Source organism: Cannabis sativa, chromosome 7 (genome assembly GCF_029168945.1).
Source record: "Cannabis sativa cultivar Pink pepper isolate KNU-18-1 chromosome 7, ASM2916894v1, whole genome shotgun sequence".
Lineage (NCBI taxonomy): Eukaryota > Viridiplantae > Streptophyta > Magnoliopsida > Rosales > Cannabaceae > Cannabis > Cannabis sativa.
Window position 1 is genome coordinate 38227592 of NC_083607.1, and position 12502 is coordinate 38240093.

Sequence of the window (12502 nt, forward strand, 5' to 3'; positions counted from 1 at the left end):
AAATATTTTCTATGTGCAAATATATGCACATTCTTCTTTTGAGCCTTATAAATAACAATGAGAAGAATCTTCTGGTTCTTCAACAAAATTTAGTCAAATTCTTTGACAATTTATTGCATATGATTGATCATGTCAAAATAATTCAATTCATGAACTTCAGGTTCACTATAATTTGTATTTCAATGAAACTTTCAAAATGTAATGTAAATTCATTACAATATAATCATTACAAGTTTCATTTTTATATACACGAATAATATAATTATATTATTCTCCAAAACATATACACTCTTCAGGAATCACTATCATCAATTCAATGATGTGTATAATTTAAAAGATACATGACAACTTCATCATGTTATTGTAATGGTCAAATAGATATAACCATAACATATCATTCATTTTTCCTGATATCTTTTTAACAAGTCGTCTAATTTATTAATAGACTATTCATCAGTCTAATTATCATGACTTGATATATTATATATTTAAATGTACAACAAGTACATATAATAAGTTATTTATTATCACTTTCATAACTAGATAAAAGTTACACATCTAGGTACATAGAAAGACATTTTACTACTCAAAGTAGCAATTGTATGTAAGACTTCTTCAGGAAGCTTTTCAACTAATCATTTTGTGATTCTTTATCATTTTGATTATATTGGATCACTAACAAATATTAGTAAATTATATATCCACTTTTGGGAATATGCAAACTGAATTATATGGTAACTATATATTTACATATCATGTACCAACAATAGTTTGAAACTATTGATTTCAAGAAATAATAAAATATGTATATATTAATTTGCTTCTGGCATTACCAATATATGTGAAATCTATATTCTTTGAAATAGAATTTCATGCCTATTCATTCTCTTTAGGGAATGACATTTAAATATTCTAAATGTACAATAAATTTGTACAATTCACATTCTATTCAGTAATCAAATATACTTTTATCTTGATTATAAGTGTGTCCGTACTACAGGTACGTGACTACTATTATTCAATTCCACACATGATATATAGATTTCATGCACTTTGATTGTGTGTGGTATCTCATCTTTTGGTTGTTTCCAATTTCTTCTGGAAATATTTGAGTAGCAAACAATGCCATTGATTATTTAAAATCATTACATTCACTTCGGGGAATGACGTTGAACAAGTGGAACATTATTATAAATTTCTTAAAAATTTATTACTTGTTCATATATAAAAAGAAATTACTCAGCAATTTCTTTAACAATATTTCAAAGAATATATGAATACAATTTTTGCATAATCTCCAAGATGTATGCAAAATTTGATCTTTAATATATGTCTCATGCAATAATTTCCAACATTGCAAGTAATAACAATGTATAGTAACATGACTGATACAAACAATCTTTAAAAGTAGTTGAATTCATTTTGTATCATTCTCTGCAGGGAATGATGAACAATAAATACATGTCTCATGTATTTAAATAACATTAGTCATGCTCACTGTTATTCTTATACTTTGATGTTTCAATGCAATTTTCTTAACATTCTTTTTAGGTATTCAAAACCCACTATAAAATTGCATCAATAATAATCATTTTTAATGATTCTTTAGTTGTATACACATAAATACAATCATTTTTTTTTTGACAAATATAAAACATTTACTTCAGGAAATGTTTGTCAAAATCTATATCGATATTAGATTACTTTTCATTGTCCTCAAAGAATACAAGAACATATATATATAAATATGTATTCATCTCTTTCATTATATATCCATCAACTATATAATGAATATTACGTTTGCATAATCTTCAGGATATATGCAAGATTTTATCGAGGACGCATAATCATCAGGATATATGCAATATTTTATTGAGGATGCATAATCTTCGGGATATATACAATTTTTTATCGATGATGCATAATCTTCAGGATATATGCAATATTTTATCGATGATGCATAATCTTCAGGATATATGCAATATTTTATCGATGATGCATAATCTTTAGGATATATGCAATATTTTATCGATAATACATAATCTTTTGGATATATGTATAATTTATATAGATTTTCTCTATCATATCATAGGCACACATATATTGTATATATTATGAATGATAAGAACATAATATATATATATGAAATTAATAATAAATATATAAAAACATATACATACATATATAATATATAGATATATAGATAAAAAGAAAAAGAAACCAAATGATTCTTGAAATTGTTTCAGTCAGATGAGTATATATATAAATATATATTTAGTGTATCGTGACTTTGAAACAATTCAAGAACTTTAACAAAATACTTACATTGGGTCTTAGGCAGAGATTCATGCTTGAAGCTTGGGCAGAGACTCGTGCTGATAACGTGTTATAAAATAATATAAAATAATATAAAGTATATGAGAAGAAAGAAGAAGAAGATGAAGAGAGAAAGAGAAAGTGAATGAGAATTTCTGAGTTATTTATTCCAATGGGGTGAACCCCTATTTATACAAATACAAGAGTGAGATATTAAGAAACTAAGAAAAAAGGAAACTAAGAAAAAGATGAATATTGGTTACAATTAATGGTAATAAATAAAAGATTTGGACATCCACATAATTATTAATATTTATAACATAATTATAATTAATTAATTCTAAAAAAGAAATTTTTACTTATTAGTAACGTCCTATTACATCTTAAAGAAAAATGTAACCATAATAGTTACATTAAAAATATAACCATGTATAGATATGTTTGATATATTTTGTAGGATTTAAAACATTGAACATTATTTTTTATGTTTTGTGTACATATAATGTTTTTTTATTTAGTATTTTTATTAAATGTCTTGTTGAAACCTTAATAAGATGTTATATTTTTATTGTGTTGATGAAATTTTATTACATTGTTTATTTTATTTTTATAATGTTGTTTGTTTATTAGCTGTGTTGACTTTAAAAAGATGTTATTTTTTTTTTATTGTGTTCGTGAAATTTTATTAAGTATTTTGTTTATTTAGTGATAATATAATACTGTATTATATAGCTTGGCATGGTTTTTACGATTTTGGTACGGTCGCAGTTTAAAAAATTGTAGAACATATTTGTAGTTTAGCAATTAGAGTAATTTGCGGCAAAACCCCCTTAACTATCAATTTACTTGCAAAAAACCATCCAACCTCATATTTTGGTGGGAAAACCCTCCAAAGTACTATTCTGTTTACATTTTAAGATGTCGTCTGTCCAGCTCATAATTTTGCCCACGTGGCAATGACAAGTCACTAAAAAATTATCCTATGTGGCCATATTTTACAAAATAAAAATAAAACTTTAAGAGTAATTTGCGGCAAAACTTCCCCAACTATCAATTTACTTGCAAAAAACCATCTAAAAAACTTTAAGGTTGGATGGTTTTTTGCAAGTAAATTGATAGTTGAGGGAGTTTTGCCGCAAATTACTCTTAAATTTTTTGTTTTTATTTTAATTTTTATTTTGTAAAATATGGCCACGTAGGATAATTTTTTATTGACCTGTCATTGCTACGTGGGCAAAATTAAGACTTAACGAGGCTGAATAGACGACACCTTAAAAATGTAAACGAAACAGTACTTTGGAGGGTTTTCCCACCAAAATATGAGGTTGGATGGTTTTTTGCAAGTAAATTGATAGTTGAGGGGGTTTTGCCGCAAATTACTCTTAGCAATTATTTTTGTCTGACTTTTGACTTATATTAAATCATGCCCTTAAGTTTTGTTGGCCGTTAAAAATTCTCCTTGAACTATTAATATTATTAGATTTAAGGATTTTTTTTATCTAATTTTAATAAAAAAATTCTAACATAAATAAATGTTTAGGGGCATAATTTAGTACATATCAAAATTTAAGAGTATTATTTTATAGATATCAAAGTCTTGGGGGCATGATTTATTACATAAACAATTACTGCGACAAAAGTTCTTAAATCTAACAATTTTAATAGGGAGAATTATTGACAGCAAATAATGTTTAAGAAACATAATTTAGTATATGTTAAAATTTTAAAAAAAAAAATTGCTAATAACTAATCTCCCCACTGCAGACACCGCCATTATAAATATTTAAATAAGAAGATATAAATTAATAAATATTATTCTAAGATAATTATTTCTTTTCCCTCTCTTGAAGAGATCTGCCAATCTGACAAACGTGTACTAAAAATATAATAATAATATCTTCCAATATATAATTAACAATAAGAAATAAATAAAATAATAACTTGCGGGTTCAACCATCTTTCCTTACTTTCTCTCTCTAAAATTCCCTCGTAATTTTGTCTGTATTTCTCTTTCTTACGTATATCTTATAATCTCATTCTCAACTCTTTAAAAGCTCAGCTGAGGAAAAGCTGTGTCTCTTTTCGGTTAATAGCAGCCAAAATAACATACTCAGCTCTCTTTCACTCATTTTTGCTCTGAGAAGCCGACTTACACTGTGTTGGCATTTTTCTCTCTCTCAATTTTTTTCCTTTCTTTTCATCTTTTTGGGTTGATTTTCAGCCGTTTTATTTGGGCAGAGATGGGTGTATGAGATTTTGCTGGTTTTATTGATATCGTGGCTGATACTGAGACTATTAACATCACTTGGTTGACCCCACTTGCCAGAATTCAATTTCTTTTCCTATTCTGTTTTGTTTTCTTTGAGAAGCAAATTAATCAATACGAACTCTTTGTCTCTTTACCCATTATTGTTGGATGTGTGAGGTGTTCTTGAGCTGTTATATCCATAAGTGGGTCTCTTGGTGCTCAAATTTTGGTGTATGGGTTTTTCGTTTTTGTTTGGGACAAGATTGACTTATCAACTACTAGTTTCAGTTCAATTTTCAGTCTTTCTTCCTGGGTTCCTTTATGCTTGGAGTTCTGCTTCTTCTTTCTTCTTAATTAGAGGTTGAATTTCAATTGCCCTCTTTATGGTTAGAGAGATAATAAGTTTTTTTTTTTTGTAGTTGTCAACCTTTTCCGAGAGTTTTATTGTGGTTTGTACTGAACATGGATTTCAAGTGAAGTATGAATTTGAAGATCTAGATTTGCGTGTATCTATCTATATTTAATTGTATTGATAGATTTCGAGGATTTCTGAGATTTGGTTTAGTTTGTGGAGTGAGTAACTGATAAGAAAAGCTACTGTAAAGAAACTGAGGGGAACTTCTTTTGCCTTATCGAAGCTTCAAAAGTCAATAAGCATACATATTAGAATGGCTTCAAGAGTTGAGGATGATCAAGAAACAGATACTAGAGGCAGTATGTGGGTTTTGGATCAGAAGCTTGACCAGCCAATGGATGAGGAAGCTGGGAGGCTCAGGAGTATGTACAGGGAAAAGGTGACCCATTAAACTCACTCTCTCTCCTTAACTTCATTGATTTCAAATGATTTTAATATGTGTCAAATTAAATACAAAATTCTTATAGTTATATATGTCCAATTATTGGATTTAAATTTCTTTAAATATATCACATTCGATGAAAGTTGGCTGTGATATGTTGGTGTAAATACTAAATGGGGGTATATTTTTGGTGAGTTTATAATTGATTTGCTAATTAAATTAATAGTAGTGTGGTAGATGAGTAAATTAATTGCTATACATTTGGTTATAATTCTGTCTTGTTGTCTAACACAGTTGTGAATTGTGATTCCTACAGAAATTCTCAGTGTTATTGCTTCTGAGGCTTGCATTCCAAAGTCTTGGAGTGGTTTTTGGAGACTTGGGTACTTCTCCCTTATATGTCTTCTACAATACATTTCCTGGGAAAATAGATAATTCAGAAGATGTGATTGGTGCTCTGTCATTGATAATATACTCTCTCACTCTTGTTCCTCTTCTCAAGTATGTTATCGTTGTGTGCAAGGCAAATGACAATGGTCAAGGTAAATTAAACTCTCATTATCTTTGTACATCATCTGACATCTACTGCCTGTCTTTTGGTGAAACTATATGCTGAATAGAAAGAACTTGTTGCTGCTTTCATTCATATGTGCCGTTATTGTTGACTATTTTTCCAATGGGATGAGCAATAGATACTAAAATGCGGTTGATCTTATTTTTTTAACTTTTTCACCTCATATGAATCACCACTACTTCATAGTGTAGTTGACCCTGATTAGTAAACCTCATCATTATTTTGTGCAGAAAAGAAAAGGGTATGATAAGTGCACCACTTTATTATTTATTTATTTTTTATTATTCTGTAGAACACCATTATCTTTTTGATACATTTCATCTCTAAGATAGGAAAGAAAAGGGGTATAGTACCCTTGTACTGACTGCTATCTCTTGGAAAGGTGCCTCTAGACTAAAATGAATAGCTGGTTGAAATACATAACAAGTGGGTAGAGCAGTTGAAAATGTTCGTCTTAGCGGAATTGTTGTTCTTTGGATCTTTTATTTGCTGCTTACAAACACAGAAAATAGAACTTATTGTTTATGTTGTGCAGGTGGAACATTTGCTCTTTATTCCTTGCTATGTCGACATGCAAAAGTTAAAATTATTCCTAACCAACACCGGACTGATGAAGAGCTAACCACATATAGTCGTTCTACTTTTCATGAACAGTCTTATGCTGCAAAAACCAAGAAATGGCTGGAAGAGTATGCATACAGGAAGACTTCCCTTCTTCTTCTTGTTCTTGTTGGCACTTGTATGGTGATTGGTGATGGGATTCTCACTCCAGCTATATCTGGTACATTAAAGTCTTTGATCATAAAAATATTGGATTTTGAATACCGTCACACACTTCCCATACATCCTATCTTTAAAATTTTCATCTAAAAAATTGTAACTCAAGGTACATAAAAGAGAAAATTTAATAGTAGCCTGGAAATACTTATGACATTTAGGACAAGACTAAGCACTTAAAAACTTCACAGATTTGTATCTTTATATAACTGGAAATTAAGGCAATGTCATCGGATATATAATAAGTATGAGATAGATAGGAGCTTTGTAATATGGGCAGTTTCCTCTCATGGGCAGGCTAGTCTTCGCGATTGATTTCTGCTTAAGTGGTTGTAAGTTTGTAACAGTTGATATGAGAGCCTGCACCATGGGCAACTTGCGAAAGGGGTGACTTTGGAAAAAGTGTAGAATGGGCTGCAGTGAATGTTGACTTTAAAGGGGGTGCATTGTTAGAGGACCGTTGTGAACGTCGACTTTAATGGGGTTCTGTGAACGATGTCTTTGATGTGGGTGCATTGACTGGTGTTTTAAACCAGTTGGGCACCCTCTTCTTTTCTCAGCTAGTCTTTTTGAGTGAGTTCTACCCAAGGGGTTGTAACAATATCCAACCAAATAACAAGGAAACCTTAATAATTTATTATGAACAAAACACACACTAACATGAGTTAAGACCCAGATGAATTGATACATCACAATTCATGTTGGTCAGTGATATGTCTATTGATGCCGTTTTGATAACACAGAAGTAAAGAAAACAAAAGTTAGAGAGATAACAATCAGGAGAAAGCCAATAAACTATATGGAAAAGCAAAAAACAGAGCTATTTTTTCACCCTTTTTGATACATTCTGGACTGGATTCTACCAGACGCATGGCATATTTTATCTAGGAGAAGAGCCTAAACCATTTAAGTTAGTGTCTCGCAATATTAACCAGTAAGATTTATCATAAACACCAATCAGCGATCAAGGACTATGGCTGTCATGTTTCTCAGGGATGTTTAGATAGCCTCTTGTAGATGTGGCCCTGAGGGACCTTCTACCCTTAAGCATAGATGGGGTTAACCTTTACTTCCCTGAGTACCTGTAAACTGGTCTAGCTTCTTTAAACCCGGGAATTTTTTCGCCACTCAATTTTGTTAGAAACAACATCATTTCAATTCTTAACACCCCTGTCATTTTTTGTTACAGTAGTAAATAACGATGGCTTTCCTTTGCAGTCTTATCAGCTGTTGGTGGGATCAAAGTAAGAGGCCCCACTATGAATTCTGGTAAGATCACTGCTTGAACTGAAAATATTTATGTTCGCTTGTTTCTTCTGCTCCACCATCCACTGTTTTTTTATGTTCTAAAAATATTTAATTGTTTCCGCCTTGTTGTGGAACAGATGTTGTTATACTTGTTGCGGCTGTAGTATTAGTAGGACTGTTTAGTATGCAGCACTATGGCACAGACAAGGTTGGTTGGCTCTTTGCACCGATTGTTCTGCTATGGTTTCTCATGATTGGAGGTATAGGCATATACAACATTTGGAAATATGACAGTAGTGTTCTCAAAGCTTTCTCGCCTGTGTATATATACCGGTATTTTAGAAGGAATGGAAAAGATGGATGGACCTCCCTCGGTGGTATAATGCTTAGCATAACAGGTAAATTTTCCACATATAATTTTAACTTTTGGCTATCTTAATTCTTTAAAAGCTATTATATCTGGTCTTTTTTGTTCTGACAACATATTGGGAATTATCTCTTGCAGGAACAGAGGCACTCTTTGCGGACCTTGCCCATTTTCCAGTTCTAGCTGTTCAGATTGCTTTCGTTCTAATTGTCTTTCCTTGCCTTCTTTTAGCTTATTCCGGACAAGCTGCATACCTTATGCAAAACCATGATCATGCAAGCGATGCATTTTATCGTTCTATTCCAGGTTTGTTTTGACCTTTTCTTTACACTGAAGGCATTTTATTGCACTATAAACCCATGTAATTCTGTTCACAATTGCAAATACTATCTGGTAGAAGTGAAATACATAAATAAATAAAATTTGTCACTTGCCAATTGATCAAAGGAAAACTAATAACATTTCTCTGGAACAGCCAAAATTATTTAAACTTTAATTTTCTTATGCTAATTTGTGTTAGTGAATCTCCTAAAAGATACCAATGACATGAGAATCAATAATCCAATGAGAATCTCCTAAATTTGGGTTCTGTTTTTTTGATTCACTCTCATTCTTACTGGAGGAAGATTAGGATAGAGGGGAATTAGTACACATATCTTGAATTTACTATTATGATTTGTCTTATCAATGCTTATTTCTTCTTACTCGCCAGTAAGCATATATTGGCCTGTATTCCTTGTTGCAACTGCAGCAGCTATTGTTGCAAGTCAGGCTACCATATCTGCTACATTTTCAATCATTAAGCAGGCACTTGCTCATGGATGTTTTCCAAGAGTCAAAGTTGTGCATACATCGAAGAACTTTCTCGGCCAGATATATGTGCCAGATATCAATTGGATCCTCATGATTCTTTGTATTGCTGTGACAGCTGGATTTAAAAATCAAAACCAAATTGGAAATGCTTATGGTACGCTTTTCATCAGCTAAATCTTTTTGTCTGTAATTTATCAATTTTTTAAATATGTGAAATGCGTGTGCTTCGTTTTTTTTTTTTTTTTTTCTGTTCCTTGACCTGTCCATATAGCTATATGTGTCTCCACAAAGAATATGTTAATAACTGTTAGCATTATCTCTTTCTGTAAAGTTGTGATTGACTTGCACAAGAAGATGATAAAACTTGCTTAACCAAAACAGAAAAATATAGAGGAAAATAATTGCAGTGCACCAGAGATAAAAACTGAAGTGTTGAAACACTTCAAGCTGAGAATTGTTATTGCTGAATTGATCAGGATTACATGAAATTCCTCCAGAGGGCCCGGTCTCTCCCCTTTTCCACATAATCCTTTCCTACCAAAACTCAGCTTACACAACTCTATTTATCTTCTCCCCAAACCCCCAGACGGTTAGGCAAAAGCAAAAGTAAAGAAATCAGAAATATAAAATAGAACTAATCATTTCTGTATATTTAATTCAAGCTAAGCACTGCCTATCTATTTCTTCATTCTCACATATGTGCAGTTAACCAATGGCTTATCAGAAGAGGTCTGGATGAAGAAACCAAAACATTAAAAAATATAAATAGATTCAAGGTGGAGAGTTCTCACATTGAACAAGCTGTGGTAATTCCAGATCCACCTCCCTGTTCAATAATAGGAGCAGGAACTTTATTTCTGAATTTACAGTCTGTCTTTTGGAATATTTTATGTGTAGGGTTTGGTATGGTTACCTTTCGAAATAGTACACAGTTTGTTTGAGTTGCAATTGTTACCTTTTGGAATAGTGAATACACTAGAGTGGAGAGAAATTTTAATATTGATTAGGTTGGAGAATACATGTCTAGAGCTTACAATAGTAAATACAAAACTCTTGATACCTTTCTAAATTAAAAATAACTTGTTTGCTGTAAGAATTGTGTTTTTTTTTTTTTTTTCATTCTTCTAATATGAGAAATTCTGTCTGAAGTGAGATTTAATGGCATGATAATTTTTTTTTTCGAAAAAAAAAAACAGGGACTGCTGTTGTGATAGTCATGTTGGTCACTACACTGCTAATGACTCTAATCATGATTTTAGTTTGGCGCTGCCATTGGATTATCGTTGTGATCTTCACTGGTTTATCACTGCTTGTGGAGTGCACTTACTTTTCTGCTGTACTTTTCAAAGTGGATCAAGGTGGATGGGTACCACTTGTGATCGCTGCTGCTTTTCTTCTCATAATGTTTGTTTGGCATTATGGAACTGTGAAACGCTATGAATTTGAAATGCATAGTAAGGTTTCGATGGCATGGATTCTTGGACTTGGTCCAAGTTTAGGACTTGTTCGGGTTCCTGGTATTGGACTTGTGTACACCGAACTTGCAAGTGGTGTTCCTCACATATTCTCTCACTTCATCACAAATTTACCAGCCATCCATTCAGTTGTTGTATTTGTTTGTGTGAAGTATCTCCCAGTATACACGGTGCCAGAGGAAGAAAGATTCCTGGTAAAGCGAATCGGACCAAAGAACTTCCACATGTTCCGCTGTGTTGCAAGATATGGCTATAAAGACCTTCACAAGAAAGATGACGATTTCGAGAGAAAGCTTTTCGAGAACCTTTTCATGTTTGTACGGCTAGAAGCCATGATGGAAGGTTGTTCTGACTCTGATGATTACAGCATTTACGGCCAGCAAACTCAGCAGTCAAGAGAGGGCCTATTGAACAACGGTGGTAACACAACTCGCTCCAGTGTCGATCTTACTGTCTCTTCGGTGGATTCAATTGTACCTGCTAAGTCTCCAACGCATTTAAACTATAATACGGTCGGGTCTTCAGGTCAGGTAAGCAGTCACACCGAGATTGATGAGCTAGAATTTTTGAATAGTTGTAGAGATGCTGGAGTGGTGCACATAATGGGGAATACTGTAGTCAGAGCAAGGAGGGAATCAAGGTTCTATAAGAAAATAGCTGTTGATTATATATATGCATTTCTTAGGAAGATATGCAGGGAGAATAGTGTGATATTCAATGTTCCCCATGAGAGTCTATTAAATGTTGGTCAAGTTTTCTTTGTCTAACTTCTATTTTTGCACTATCATCCTTCAATAATATATTTTACATCTCATCCTTGTACTACACACAAATGTAAATGTCTATTTCATTGTCTTGGCCACCCATATTGAACTTCACAAATTTTGAAAAATTTCCTTTTATTAGTAAACTAGTTCAAATTGTATATAATATTACTCTCGAGACGAGTGAAATGCGTGCTTTAAAGGTAGTGATTTTATTGTACTATGGGAACGTAACAATATACTGAAACAATAAAAAAGTTAATGAAATAAGAATGATTTTTACTCTTGCTTATTGAGACAATGTTGGATTTTTATTTTAATTGAAATTATTTTTTATTTTTTTCTTAATTTTTTCTTAAAGAAATTGCTTAGATAATATAATATTAGGCAAGAAAGTTTATAAATCATTTATTTATGATGTCACTCTATTTTTTTCTATAAAAATGAGTGACACAGATGACTATACTATAGATATTATATCTCGTAACTATATGAAACATCTCCTATTTGTATATGCATATTAAAAGCAATTTAAGCTTAGAGTCAAAATAGTAGTGGTTGTCCAAGCTAGAATAATTACTCAAGAAATATTTAGAATAGATTTAAGTCATTGACTTTAAATTTTAGATTCCACACAGAAATTTTAAATTTCAGTTTCTAGAATACATGAGACACTACAGTATAACTTTCATAAGTTGTTAAAATCTATTTTCTAACAATGGAGGTATGTTAATGTATGGATAATGAGTTTTTTATTCTGTGATCAGAATCCACTTGAACTATTTTAAGAACTCTTTGTTGTAACTAGACCTAAGATTCATCAAACTACAATAACATATCTATGGTATTTGCATCTTGTTCATTGTAGTTTTGACAAGATCATTCTCTGCAAAGAGAAATAAGCCAATGTCCACTTGGAAGTAAGATCATCTGTATTCAAACATATGGATGTACATTCAGGGGTGAATATGAGTTATCATTAAATTCTTAAACGATCACTCAATATTATACCTTGAATAAAAAAAATTGAAATGTTTGACAAATTTCATGAATTTCTAGCAATGTTGAAAAACGTTAAAGTAAGTGGTTAAAGATCCTGCGATCTAATAGGGGTGGAGAAATA

General features: G+C 31.6%; 1 protein-coding gene across 4 annotated transcripts; it reads left to right on the forward strand.

Moving 5' to 3' along the window:
• The first annotated feature begins 4265 nt into the window (after positions 1-4265).
• LOC115697241 (potassium transporter 11) lies at positions 4266-11438 on the forward strand. 4 transcript variants are annotated; one of them, XM_061118840.1, is made up of 9 exons: positions 4291-5358; positions 5678-5903; positions 6471-6716; positions 7931-7981; positions 8098-8358; positions 8466-8633; positions 9040-9294; positions 9846-9946; positions 10337-11438. In XM_061118840.1, the coding sequence occupies exons 1-9, from the start codon at positions 5233-5235 to the stop codon at positions 10349-10351; spliced, it is 1449 nt and encodes a 482-aa protein (XP_060974823.1). In that variant the 5' UTR covers positions 4291-5232; the 3' UTR covers positions 10352-11438. The 4 variants fall into 4 exon arrangements, with proteins under 4 accessions (XP_030480027.2, XP_060974823.1, XP_030480028.2 ...); XM_030624167.2 differs by lacking the exon at positions 9846-9946 and having other exon boundaries at positions 4266-5358; XM_030624168.2 differs by lacking the exon at positions 9846-9946 and having other exon boundaries at positions 4300-5358; positions 9079-9294.
• Positions 11439-12502: the final 1064 nt, after the last annotated feature.

Excerpts from the sequence above, each read along its gene's own strand:
- LOC115697241 (XM_030624167.2), top strand. The coding sequence starts at position 5,233 with ATGGCTTCAAGAGTTGAGGATGATCAAGAAACAGATACTAGAGGCAGT. Across the intron at positions 7,982-8,097 it reads AGGCCCCACTATGAATTCTG|ATGTTGTTATACTTGTTGCG; the intron begins GTAAGATCACTG and ends GTTGTGGAACAG. Across the intron at positions 9,295-10,336 it reads CCAAATTGGAAATGCTTATG|GGACTGCTGTTGTGATAGTC; the intron begins GTACGCTTTTCA and ends AAAAAAAAACAG.